Here is a 12,653-nt window from a genome sequence, read left to right on the forward strand (position 1 = left end):
GTTGCTGAAAGAGGTATTAAAAAATATTTCCAATAATCATCAGCAACAGCGACAGCTCCATGAGGTGGCAGAAGAAAGGGACATTGAATTTTGAAACGGGAAAAGGAGAGACGGCAAATGGGACAGATGCCCAAGGCCAGGAAGTGAAAGGCAGCACCTGGATCTTTCTCACATTTCACACGAGCATCACCCCCTCTGTGCAGGGTAATCATTAACATGATCGATCTCCTCTGGTAACTCAGTTAGTGCCCAGAGCGCTGAACCAGTTGCTACTATTCACAAATAATTGTCTTGTTAACCAGAAACACATAGGGGGACAAATGATAATTTTCAGGTTCTGTTAACTGAAACCAGTCAACGTTAAGATCTGTTACCAGCTCAGTTTCGGTGGCACGGTGGCCTGTGCCACAAGGAATCAGCAGGGGAAAGCCAAAGGAAAGAGCAACTTTTTAAGTCAACACCCAACCGAGCTATTCCATAGTTGCTCGTTATCTTACCGCTGCGCACAGACTTCTCATCAGGCTCCCTTTAAAAGGGAAGCCACTGAATTAGTGACAGAAACCAAACCATTATTAACTGAAAACAACCAGGATTGCTGTGGAAACGAGCAATGTGCTTCACGTTGCCACACAGCCGTCCCACGGCTCTCCTTGGTGCCCCGCGTGGATTCACCACCACCACGCTGGCTGCCATAACCAACACCGCGGCGCACCTGCGGGCGCTTACAGGGGATTCGGGATCAGGATCACGCCACGGACAGGAGCAAAGAAAAAGGGACACGTACCTAGTGCACAGCAAAAGCTACTTTCAGTCCACCTTACCGCTTCACAAGATAACTTACATTTCTTTAAGCTTAATTTCACAGACTTATGTTTACATTATTTAAATTTCACAGATTCATGTTTACCTTGTTTAAAGAACCGAATCTATATTGCATCCATTATGTTTATTTAAAAATGTAGATTTAATTTCTTTTTTGCAACGCTGAATTTAACATCTTGATCTCTTTTAAGACTCTGAAAGTCTGCCAGATGATGTGTGTGAGATGGCATAGCGACATCGGGCTGAATTTAATAAACGTCGGACTACAGTTTACACAGATGGGTCTATGATGAGCATAAATTGCACCACTGTGCCTCTGCGTTTGGCATGCTGGATTAAGACCTGAAGATATTCAACTAAACGGTGCAAAGGAAGGAGCTGGCAAAGGTGAGCTAAAACAGTGGGAAAACAGACTTAAGAGAAGAAAAACCAGAGTCTTTGCACTAGGCTTGAGGAACTTCTCGCACGCCTTCAAGCTAATTCATTTTCTGATTTTTTTTTTTGTTGAAGGAGACCAATCTTTCCCATCCCATTTTCTGAATTTGACATTGTTTTTAGCTTTCCTCTGCAATTTTGTCTGTACGAGTTTTTTTCTGCTTTTATAGGAACGCAGATCATTCCATCCCTTCTACCCTCTCCATAATCTGGCATCTCCTAATACCTCTCCCAGCTCCTGGAACTATTATCTCTTCTTATCTAAGTGAGTTAGAAAATAGTTACTGACATTTTCTTACTTTCTTGAAGAAAACCTGTAATTAAAAAAAAAAAATCCTTTTGCATTTGCTTTTAGAAATCTTTTACAGATGGAGAGGAAGTGGAGTTCAAGTACGTCTCCTGGCCCTCCTGCGTATTCTTTAATAGAAAACAGTTTGAACAAATGAAGCACTACTGCAACCTACAGCTCTGTCGGATCAACAGAGAGGGCATTAAGCACAACCTACAAAATACCACAGAACTCTTTACATCGCTTCACGAAGGAAAACTCACTTCTTGGTAGTCCTAATTTCTGTGGAGACATTGCAAAGGATTCCTACCCTGAAAACCCGTCCTCGACCGGAGTCCTGCGGAGCTCCCTGTCCTCTGGGGCAGCAGAAGCACCGCCAGTTGTGAACCTCCCCCCTGCCCACACGAGTCCATCGGTATCCAGTGCTGCCCGTGCAGAAAGGTCCCAGAGCGACAGCCAACACACAAACTAGAGGACAGCAGCTCAAGAAGAACAGGAAAGGTAGCAAAGGGGAAGAATAAGCCTGGCTTAAGCCCAGAGCTCAGAAGGGAGGAGGGTACGTGAGGGAGAGTTCAGAGATTTTCACAGCAGCAGAATTTTGGAAAGGTAATGTTATAGATCTCTCTATCTTAAAAATACTGTGCCAGGTGGTTTGGTCTATTTTGACCACGTTGTGCTACTTATACGGCGCCGGTTAGTCAATCTGTGAGCTCTCCCACTTCTTCCTTTGGAGATGCAGGTTATAGCTGGCACGTGGATGACACAGATGGAAAGGTCTGACGAGGGGAGGCTTTGACACGCACACGGAAGCCTCATCCTCGGGACAGCCCGGGTCTGTCGCACTGAGATGATGAGGCAGAATCAAACTGATTGGAGCCACGGAACACGAGCACCGCGAGGGGAGACGGGGAGGGTGAAGTGATGCTGATTTTTAGGCGTCAACAGAAATGTTTGAGACAATGCAATAAACGCACACAGGGAGTATTGCTTCTGCAGTCACTTTGATCTGACCCAAATGTGTGCGGGCACTGAAAGGGATGTTCGCAGCCTCTGCCCTCCACTGCCGTGCTGGCACTAGTGTCGGGGCAACGTGATGAGCCAGCGAAGGAAATTGAATTGGCTTAAGGCTGGCCTGACAACACAATAACTTGTTTTCTGCCAGGGCAGTTCCCCGAGCCAGCTCAGCAGGTGGCTGCGGGAGTTAACACAAAGGCGGGAGCGGGTGCACCGGCAGGATGAACGGGGCGGGGGAAAAGGGGAAAAATCAGCACCCCGCACCCACGTTGGCTTGAGGTTCTCATGAAACCACGCCCAGCAAAAAGGGGGCAAGTGCAGTCTGTGAAGAGGAAGCCGGGACGCCAGTGCCCTGTTGTCAAATACTAACACAAAAATGAGCTTGGACAACCGAAGTATTGGCTAGGGATGGGCGATCAGTAAAGGACGTAAGAGAAGATGATACCTCATGGGGGGAGGTTTGAGATCTTAGGCTCCTTCCAAAACTGCTTAGGAATTCATGGTGCTGAGAAGCGGCAGTGGACAGCGAAAGAAGGCACGGCTTGTTCTTCCAGCACTGACCTGAAGGGCCACACATCCCAGGTGTCAACTGATGGTGAGCCAAGAGTAAGGACCTTGGGGACAGAATATCTTTAAGAAAAGTGACTTTTTCCTTTCATTCTCCTTTAAAATCAGGAGTGCTGCAGACAACTGCAGTTTCAGAGAGTCAGGAATTTAAAGGAAACCAAATCAAACCAGCCAAGCAGCTCACCACCCGTCCATCCACCGGGATCAACTGACCAAAAGTAAATCACATAAATCCTGCGGCCAGCTGTCTTCTGCAGGAAATGCAGAACACATAAGACATAAAAATAATGACACTCCAGGTAGGGCTACTTACTTTTTCTGGTGAAAAGTGGAGCTGAAATAAAGGCTTCATGGGGACTGGGGAAAAGCAGGCTTGGTGAATGATGTGGAACGTAAGTTATGAATGCTGAGCTTGAGAAATATGTAACAAACAACTGTCCAAGTAATAAAGCACAACTCATCAGCTCCGTAAGCCTTCTAACTGTACACAGTATAACCTGCTGCACTCTGCAGCTGCCTTTGCCTGCAGCACATCCTTTAGGGTGGGGATTTTCTATTATTTCTTTGAAAAGCACTTAACCAATTTGGCTTGCTAAGACAATGATACAGCAGGTAAAAAAAAGAAAAATATATTATTGTAAGATAAATGAAGTCTAGTGAGCTCTGTTTGTTATATTCCTTACGTAGCTTGGATGGACTTTTTGGTTGGAGGACATCAGTGAATTAAATAATTTTTAATATGATGAAAAATCTCAGGGATCTAGCTAGCCATGGCTTAAAGGCTCTCAAAGTTTGCCTGAAAGACATGAAAAGATGCTGGGCGATAAAGAGCAAAGGTAAGTATACACAAAATCAGTGACTGGAAGTGGAAGAAAGAGAAGTTCAAATTTGAAGTAGGGCTCTTTTAAAAAAGAGTCAGCACAATTAATCACTGGGACAGATTGTCAATGAAATGAGTGGCTTCTCCATCATCGTGTTCTCTGAAAGGTACATCTTTAGAGAAAGAAGGTATTAGGTTCAGCACAGGGATGAATAGGGGTGATGGTTTTAACCTAAGAGAGGGGAGATTCAGACTAGATCTAAGGAAGAAACTTTTATGCTGAGGGTGGTGAGGCACTGGCCCAGGTTGCCCCGAGAGGTGGTCGATGCCCCATCCCTGGAAACATTCCAGGTCAGGTTGGCCGGGGCTCTGAGCAACCTGCTCTGGTTGAAGAAGTCCCTGCTCGTGGCAGGGGGTTGGACTGGATGGCCTTTGAAGGTCCCTTCCTACCTAACCTCCTCTATGATTATATGAATAGGATAGGACAGGACAGGACAGGACAGGACAGGACAGAATAGACTAGACTATTTCAGTTGGAATACACCAATCATCTAGCCCAACTGACCGATCACTTCAGGGCTGACCAAAAGTTAAAGCATATTATTAAGAGCATTGTCCAAATGCCTCTTAAATGTCCACATGCCTGGACACTGGTGTGAGACGACAGAGAAGATGCTCTAATGGTCTCTTTTGGTCCTGAAGGCTAGACTGCCCTGACAGGAGAGGGGCCGTGAGGAGCATCAGAACAGCAGCCGGGCCAGAACAGCAGTCCTGGACCTTGTCTCCAACAGCAGCCAAGAGCAGATGCAAACAGGAGAACAGAGGAGAGAAAGCAAGTGAGGGTTATTACAGGAAACGCTGTCTGTAAGTGAGATTTACTGTTGTCTCCATCAGTCAGAAACGGAGACGGTCTGCAAGGGCTGGCTGGAGTACACCGAGGATCAAAGCAGAAAGATATACTGTTATGTGAGATTTGGGGGGGCGAGGGGCGAAGATCAAAAGAAGTGACAATGCAGCACAGATTTCATCAGTCTCTCGTGCTGACTTGGAAGACACTCTCATGCACAATGAAACTAGGATTTAAATTATTTTCTTTGCGTTTGGCTCCTTCCAGGAGTATGCTGTTACGCTGGTAACAGTACCAAGTGGATTTTTCAAAATTTAAAGACCTAAAGGCCTGAGAACCTCTACTCCAACTGGTTGTAACATGGCAGCTATGAGCTACACACAGTATTTCAATCTATCATATACTCTTCAAGATGCACTCCTTTGTACCTCAAAATCCTATGATTACAGTAATTGAGTGAAGGTGAGAGTCTGAAATTCCTTGTTTTTTATTGTCTTGTGTACAATATTATGGGCCTTCAGTTCATAGCAGGTGATAGCAGACAACAGTGATTCACTACCAAGAAGAAAACCTGACTTTCCCCAGAGATCTAGACAGCCAGAATGCACTTCTTCGATACAGCAGCAGAATACAAATTTCTACGTGACAGCGTGATGAAGCAGGACTCTCAGAATATTATTCAGAGGATGACAACAGGGACAGAGCAAGGCCTTTACATATAGCCTCCAGATCACCAAAGCTCCTTTTCCTTTCCAGCACAGCTCTGGCTCTCTAAAGGCATAATTTAATTAGGTCCAAAAGGGGAATACGGAAAACCTCCTGGCTATGTCCTGTGATGAAATGGGAGAGCTGCGTTTTGGGGCTTTAGGGTAAAATTTCTCTACGCAGACACAGACATGAAATATGAGTGTACCCAAATACTAAAGCTGAGATAAAAGAAATTAATTCTTCAGAGCATTAACATTTTTTGGAAAGGTACAGAAAGAAACAGTCATGTTAAGCAGGTCATGTTGATGGGAATGACAGAGCTTGCTTGTTTAGCCCAGGTAACAAAGACGGTGACAGGATGGGACATCGGTCTGCAACCGCATTTGGGGTGGAGAGGTAAAAGCAATAAGGAGAAATAAGAACCGTTAAGAATTATAGGACAATGTTGGCATGAGAACTAATGGGTATGAGCTGGCTGTGAAAAAATTTATGGTGGAAAATAGACAGTTTCCTACTGGTGAAAGACGAGATTCCAGAATGGTCATGGAGAGAAAAATTATCTAACCCGTTTGGAACGACGTTACTCAGTTCATGTAAGGGATTCTGTAACACAGTGAATGCAATGGGGTGGGACCGGACACAAACCGATCCCTTCCCATCTGGTGTCTTCCCCGTGCGTATTTGTGTGTGCGTGCATGCATACATATTTGTGTCTTTTCAGAAGATTTTGGAGAACACAAAATACATTTCCCTCCGTTTGCCAACGGAGGCCAAATACCTTTGATTGGAACATCACTCCCCAGAGGAAGCAGCGTTAATGTACCCGTCCCTGCGCCAGGAACGCTTTCCTAACACTAACCGTGCACCGCTCTGCAGCCGGTTCACATAGGTTGCTATCAGTGCATGCTCGTCCGCTAATCGGCTGGCAGTGTCCAGGTTGCACTGTAACCTAGTAGCAATGAAGGCAAAAGAGAGCAAACAAAACATAACATAAATACAAAGCAAATAATTAATGAACGTTAACGAAACAAACAGTTAAAAATTAAAACAAACAGATGAGTAATTAAAAATGCAAAAATGTTTCCGCAAGTCACATGAAAAGGATACCTTCTGCAGTTACAGATTAAAACACAGATTAGAGACACATCTGGGTACCTAAATATGCAATGAATACAGCTGCAGAGCTTCCCTGAGCCTGCTGTCGCTCTGGGAGAGCGGGACTGCCCTGAGCAACCCCCTCGCAAGCCTCAGGCAGCCGCCCACCGCAGCCGTGCCGCTTCCACCGGGACCCGTGGTCGCCCGGGAGCCACGGGGAAGAGGCTGCTGAGCACAACCGGAGCCACCGCTGCTGCGGGGACTGGCGCCTCCGACCTGAGCAGGACTTACCCTTCTGCTGTCAAACAGCTCCAAAAATAACCCAGACCACACTGGGTTGCAGTTTTATTACTATGTCGAAAATCAGAACTGAAAGCATCCGGCCGCTACTCTTTCTCTCATAATAATAAATGAAAATACGAGGAAAGTGATAAAACACTAAAAAATTAGTGGTTGATATCACCAGAACTACCCTCTAACAGGGATTCATTAAACGACATTGTATTTTTTTTGTCTGACGACTCATAAAAATAAAGCTACTATAGTTTTGAATATTTCTATGAACAGAGATTGAATGCAAGAAATATTTGTCAGAAGGAATCCCACATAAATAACTATTTGTCTATATGGTCCAGTTAAAACTTGCTGTTTTCTACCACACTTGTGACAGCAGCATCTCGAAAACCCTGAGAGAATACAGCAAAACGGTTCTTTTTTTATCCCAGGCATTGCACACAAAGGCAGCAACATTTTCTTCTCCAACCCAAAAGAGCGATACACCAGTTCTGCGATGCTAGATTGCCTCCACATCCACGTGAAGTTTTGCCTACGGGACTCCAGTCTGCTGTTCCACGGCATGAAATGGTGCACGCGTAGAGAAAGCCCCGCTCTCCACTGGGAGATGAAAAGTCCCATGCAGATACGAGACCAGATTGTTACCTAAAAAATGATTCTCGAACATGTATCACTATTATTTTAGCATAATATGCATTTCTTCCTAAAATACAAGTGTACGAGCAATTCCATTTTTCATTTCTATGTCAGGTATTCAAGCTCTTTAATTTATAAACGGCAGTTAATTCCTTCTGCACACATGTCCAGGAAGTATTTGTTTCAGAAGCTTTTATAAACATGGCATTTATTGCTTTCAGCATCAATATACTGATACTATGAAAACAGAGTTCACATTTTTCAGACAGACACACTCTTTCCTCCTCTGTTATGTGCAGCAACATGTCAGAGAAGTCTGCCAGAAGCAGAATAAGACCTTATAAAAAAAGAGGCAAAATGGAATTACCCGCGTCAACCGCTCCAGGCAATGAGCAACCTTTGTAATAATGGGTTTGTAATAAGAAAGAGACTTAACGTTAACCACTGCACCGAAGAATTTTTAAGCAATCTACACTTTGTGAAGCCTGACTACTGGCAAGTGCTGAAAAGCTTTATTTCAGATACGCTTTATAGCAGGCACATTGCCGCAACCACAACAATTAAGATTCCAAGACCTTTTTCATTATAACTCATCACACATGCTCTTTTGAAAAGGAAAAAGCCCAGCAGAAATGACCACATTTTTAACTCAAAATGGGGATAGCTTTAATGGTGACTAGCACTCCTGGTTTTGGAAGAAAAATAAGAGTTAGATCAAGTTAACGTGCGTCTGAACACCATTCCTAGCACGTACCTGATCGTTCATTCACGTTTGTGAGCACAGGTAAGCCTGCCCGGTGGTACCCCAGCCCCCTCCAGAGCATCGCTCAGCACCCTCCAAACTCAGAAAATCACAGAATGCAGGATTAAGGCGCACGCTGACAACCTCCTCTCTGCCTCCTCCCAGGATGGCACTAAGGCCGTGGAATCACCTGCATGTCTTCTGGCCGCTTTACTGCCTCAGGTGCAGCTATAAGGAGCCGCAGAAAGAGCGAAGATGCAGTCAGATCTGGTTTTTGATTACAGGAGAGCTGGAGAAAGAGGGTCACCGGGGGGAAGCCCACTGCTCCTGATAAATCTATCACCAAAAGAAGGAGACGCATCCGGGGAGGAACCCGTCGCTGTGTTTGGCAGGCTGTGTCAACTACAGCGTCCAGATATTTTCTCCTTGAGGAGAGTATCTAAGTGTAGTGGGCAGGAGAAAGTGCAGGGCTCAGTGGCATTCTGTGGCTTGCACCCGGGTATTGTCAAAATCTTGTAGGTATGTGTGTTGCTTTCATAGAGCACAGGAGTATTAAAATATAAAAGCTAGTGTCGGTAATCCTGATCTGCAAAACTCACATAAACACAAGCTTCATGGTTCAAAAAAAAGCATTAAACTCGTACCCACTGTCCTAGTACCTCCCTGGCTGAACGTGCCGCTCTGGTGGCAAAGGCAGGCTGGGTTTGGCCCCGAAGCCGAGCCACCATGGCAGTGCTGGCTCGTGATTCAAAGCAAGCACAACTGAAGTTATGCTGACACGTACCTTCAACTCTCGTTTCCAAAGGGCTCGCCTTTTACTGAATTCAGCTCCTCTGGGGAAGCCCGAGATAACTATGGACAAGCTTGATTCCTTGTAAACGTTGTCAGTATAATACCTACTGAATGTTAGTACAGCAGCTAGTGCTCATCCAGAGCAGCTGCAGCACGCTAATTTACAGCTGAGCAGCAGCGCGGATGGCAAAACAGAGAAGCAACACATGACAGCGCTACTGGCAGACAGAAAAAGAAATCACAAACCTACTATATATACCTATATCTTAAAAATTTATTTCATGTTGGCCTCAGTTAAGGTGCAAAATTGTTTGGTATGTCCCTCTGCTTCCCTACCCCACCAGCAGTGTTCCGTGTTGCACGTAACCAAATCTGCAACGCTGCTAGCCCACCTCCTCTCACTTTCCTGGGAAGCAACTGGCATCTCAGTAATATCACTACACCTGAACTGCTCCTGGCGCGTCCTCCTGCTGTGTGCCCCGCTCCGCAGGCAGGGATTTACTCAAAGGCCACTCACACGCTAGAAACACAGAGCAAGGTGTGTGCTGAGCTGGATATCGCCTGGGCTGAGCTGGGATTGCCTGGGCTGAGCTGGTATCACCTGAGCTGAGCTGGGATCGCCTGGGCTGAGCTGGGATTGCCTGGGCTGAGCTGGTATCGCCTGGGCTGAGCTGGGGATTGCCTGGGCTGAGCTGGTATCGCCTGGGCTGAGCTGGGATCGCCTGGGCTGAGCTGGGGTCGCCTGGGCTGAGCTGGGGATCGCCTGGGCTGAGCTGGGGATTGCCTGGGCTGAGCTGGTATCACCTGAGCTGAGCTGGGGATCGCCTGGGCTGAGCTGGGATCGCCTGGGCTGAGCTGGGGATGGCCTGGGCTGAGCTGGGATCGCCTGGGCTGAGCTGGGGATGGCCTGGGCTGAGCTGGGATCGCCTGGGCTGAGCTGGGGATCGCCTGGGCTGAGCTGGGGATCGCCTGGGCTGAGCTGGGATCGCCTGGGCTGAGCTGGGGATGGCCTGGGCTGAGCTGGGATCGCCTGGGCTGAGCTGGGGATCGCCTGGGCTGAGCTGGGGATCGCCTGGGCTGAGCTGGGATCGCCTGGGCTGAGCTGGGGATCGCCTGGGCTGAGCTGGGATCGCCTGGGCTGAGCTGGGGATCGCCTGGGCTGAGCTGGGATCGCCTGGGCTGAGCTGGGGATCGCCTGGGCTGAGCTGGGATCGCCTGAGCTGAGCTGAGCTGGGGATCGCCTGGGCTGAGCCGGGGATGGCCTGGGCTGAGCCGGCAGTTGCCGCCTTCCCGCTCCCAGACGGCTTCTCCCCTCTCCCCGTCGCACCCCAAGGCTGCTGACTCCTCTCCTCCCCTCTCCCCACTCACCCAGGGATGCCATACATCATAATTCTGTATTCACTCGCTTTCAGGTGTTTAAATGTATATAATCCTCTACCTCTACATTTCTGGTGTTTTGAGGTTTAAGTGTAGTCACTCTGTATTTTGGAAGGCTATTAGATACCCTTGATGCACTAGCATTGTATTTAAAATGTTCTGAGGCATTTCATTTCTTTGGATGAGAAAAAGCCCTGTAACACCTCTGTTCATCACAGCCCAGCTCCATCCTTCTTCACCACCCCTGCTCTTTCCCGAACGCCATCTCACCAGACCCGAGCTTCACCCAGCCCTGCTGCACCACACGACCATGACACAGCTCTTGGTCACTGGCCACCGAGTTACGGCTCCCAAGGACACGCATAATTGCATGTGCTGATTGGAACAAATTCTCCTCTCTGGCCTTGATAAATGCAGTCCTGACCCTCTCTTCTCTCCTTTTTTTCCCCCAGTGAATCACTCATACGTCAAAAGGCAATTCTGGAGTAGCCCAAGCCAACTGTGAATTTGGATAGAATTTGCTAAATAATTTTAAGCAAAATGAAAATAACAAAAACTTAGGAATCACTTCTCCATACTGCTCAAGCCATATTGCTAGTGAGCATTATGTGGATGTTTAGCCTCCTGTTGAAGTTGTTTCATCTAACACACTTAGATATAGTCTTTAAATTACAGAAAATCAGAACGGCCCTACGGCTTGGTAATGACTGTACTAGCACTGCGACGTGGGAAGGGCCTCTGGAGGCCCCCAGTCCAGCCCTCTCCTCAAAGGGGGAGCAAATGGATGAGATAGCAGACGTTTTCCTAAACTGTTCTTAGAAAGTGTACCGCTGCACTGCGTAACCTGGTCTGAAAGGGATCTGCAGAACTTAACAAACCCCTCGACCTACAGTTTCCACCACTCATCTGAAACCTCCATTGCTGAGAACTGGATCTGGTGCTTCTCCTCCCCGCGCCCCAGGTGGACACCGAGCCCTCTCACCGACCCCCTGCCCACGGGGACCGCTGTAACAGCTCTGCCAAAGCAGAAGACTCCTGCTCTGGAAGGTCGAGCTGCCGATGCCATCAGCTGCTCCTGGACTTGCAATGCATCTACAGCCTTCTTGGCATCTGCTGTCCAGAAGTCAAGACAGCACGTCAGGTGGAAGCCACCGCTACGGAACCATTGTCTGAGCTGTCCTGGACATGGCGCTCCTCCTGCCACAACCCCAATCACGTTATCAGCTCCTTTTTTGTGGGAATTTTGTTGATTTGCATTCAGCTCCCAATCCACTACAATTCCCCAGGCACTTTTCAGCAATAGGCCCGTCTAGTCAGTCATTCGCTACTTCTTATTCATGCATTTTATTTTATTTTCTGTCACTCGAAGCTGTCTGTATTAATTTCATCTTATTGATCTACAGAACCATTCTGAATTAGAGGCTTGTCCTCTGAAGCACCTCCAGTACCTCCCTTGCATAGTGTCGGTACGAGATTTATGCACGCCTGTTCCCTATGTCATCGTGCAAGCTGCCAAGGAATAAACCAAGTAACGCTGAACTGGGACCAGACCCTGTGGGATCCCAGGCTCCCTTTTTGGTAGGAAAATATTGATATTTTCTTTCTCTGACTGTAATTTTTCAACTGGTGTTGCACCCACGGAACAGCAGTTTCAACCAGTCCACGTTTACCTCATTTATTTATGAAAATACCACCACGTTTACATCGTTTATTTATGAAAATACCATATGTGATGGTGTCAAAAGCTTTATGAGTCAATACATTTTAAATTAGTGCTTCCCCCTCCTTCACAAGGCCACCCACCCAGGCAGAACCACCTAATTTCCATTCTTTGACACGATTTGTTCTTGACATAGATATATCAGCTATTTTTATTCCCTACCCCTCTACGTGGGTACAGACCGATTGTTTTTTAACGTGTTCAGGAATCTGAAGGTATCCCTTTGACTTTCAGACACGTATTTCAGCAAAAATACTTCTTTATATAGCCTGAGAGCAGAGAAACGGCAATGCCATCTCTTGACACCACAATGCCACCCCCTCTCCTTTCTCCTTTTTTTTCATGATTAAAATATAACTGGATCGGTTCCTTGACCGTACAGAAAAAGGCCCACAGCCCGCGGTGCCTGTACCACCAAAGGCCGGCCGGCCGGCGGGGACGGGGACACCTCGGGGCGGTTCTGCCGCAGATGCAGCCGCAGCTGTATTTGTCCCT

General features: G+C 47.1%; 1 protein-coding gene across 17 annotated transcripts in view; it reads right to left on the reverse strand.

Annotated features, from left to right (window-relative positions):
• The window catches only part of DTNB (dystrobrevin beta), a 226,569-nt gene that overhangs the window by 90,129 nt on the left and 123,787 nt on the right, over nt 1–12,653 (reverse strand). For 14 of the 17 annotated variants that reach the window (XM_072858125.1, XM_072858126.1, XM_072858124.1 and 11 more), the window contains one exon: nt 6,362–6,451. The exons of the other annotated variants lie outside the window; for them this stretch is intronic. In XM_072858125.1, coding sequence (XP_072714226.1) covers nt 6,362–6,451 — 90 coding nt within the window. The remainder of the gene's footprint in view (nt 1–6,361; nt 6,452–12,653) is intronic. 17 annotated transcript variants of the gene reach the window in all.

Source organism: Ciconia boyciana, chromosome 3, assembly GCF_034638445.1.
Source record: "Ciconia boyciana chromosome 3, ASM3463844v1, whole genome shotgun sequence".
NCBI classification, from domain to species: domain Eukaryota; kingdom Metazoa; phylum Chordata; class Aves; order Ciconiiformes; family Ciconiidae; genus Ciconia; species Ciconia boyciana.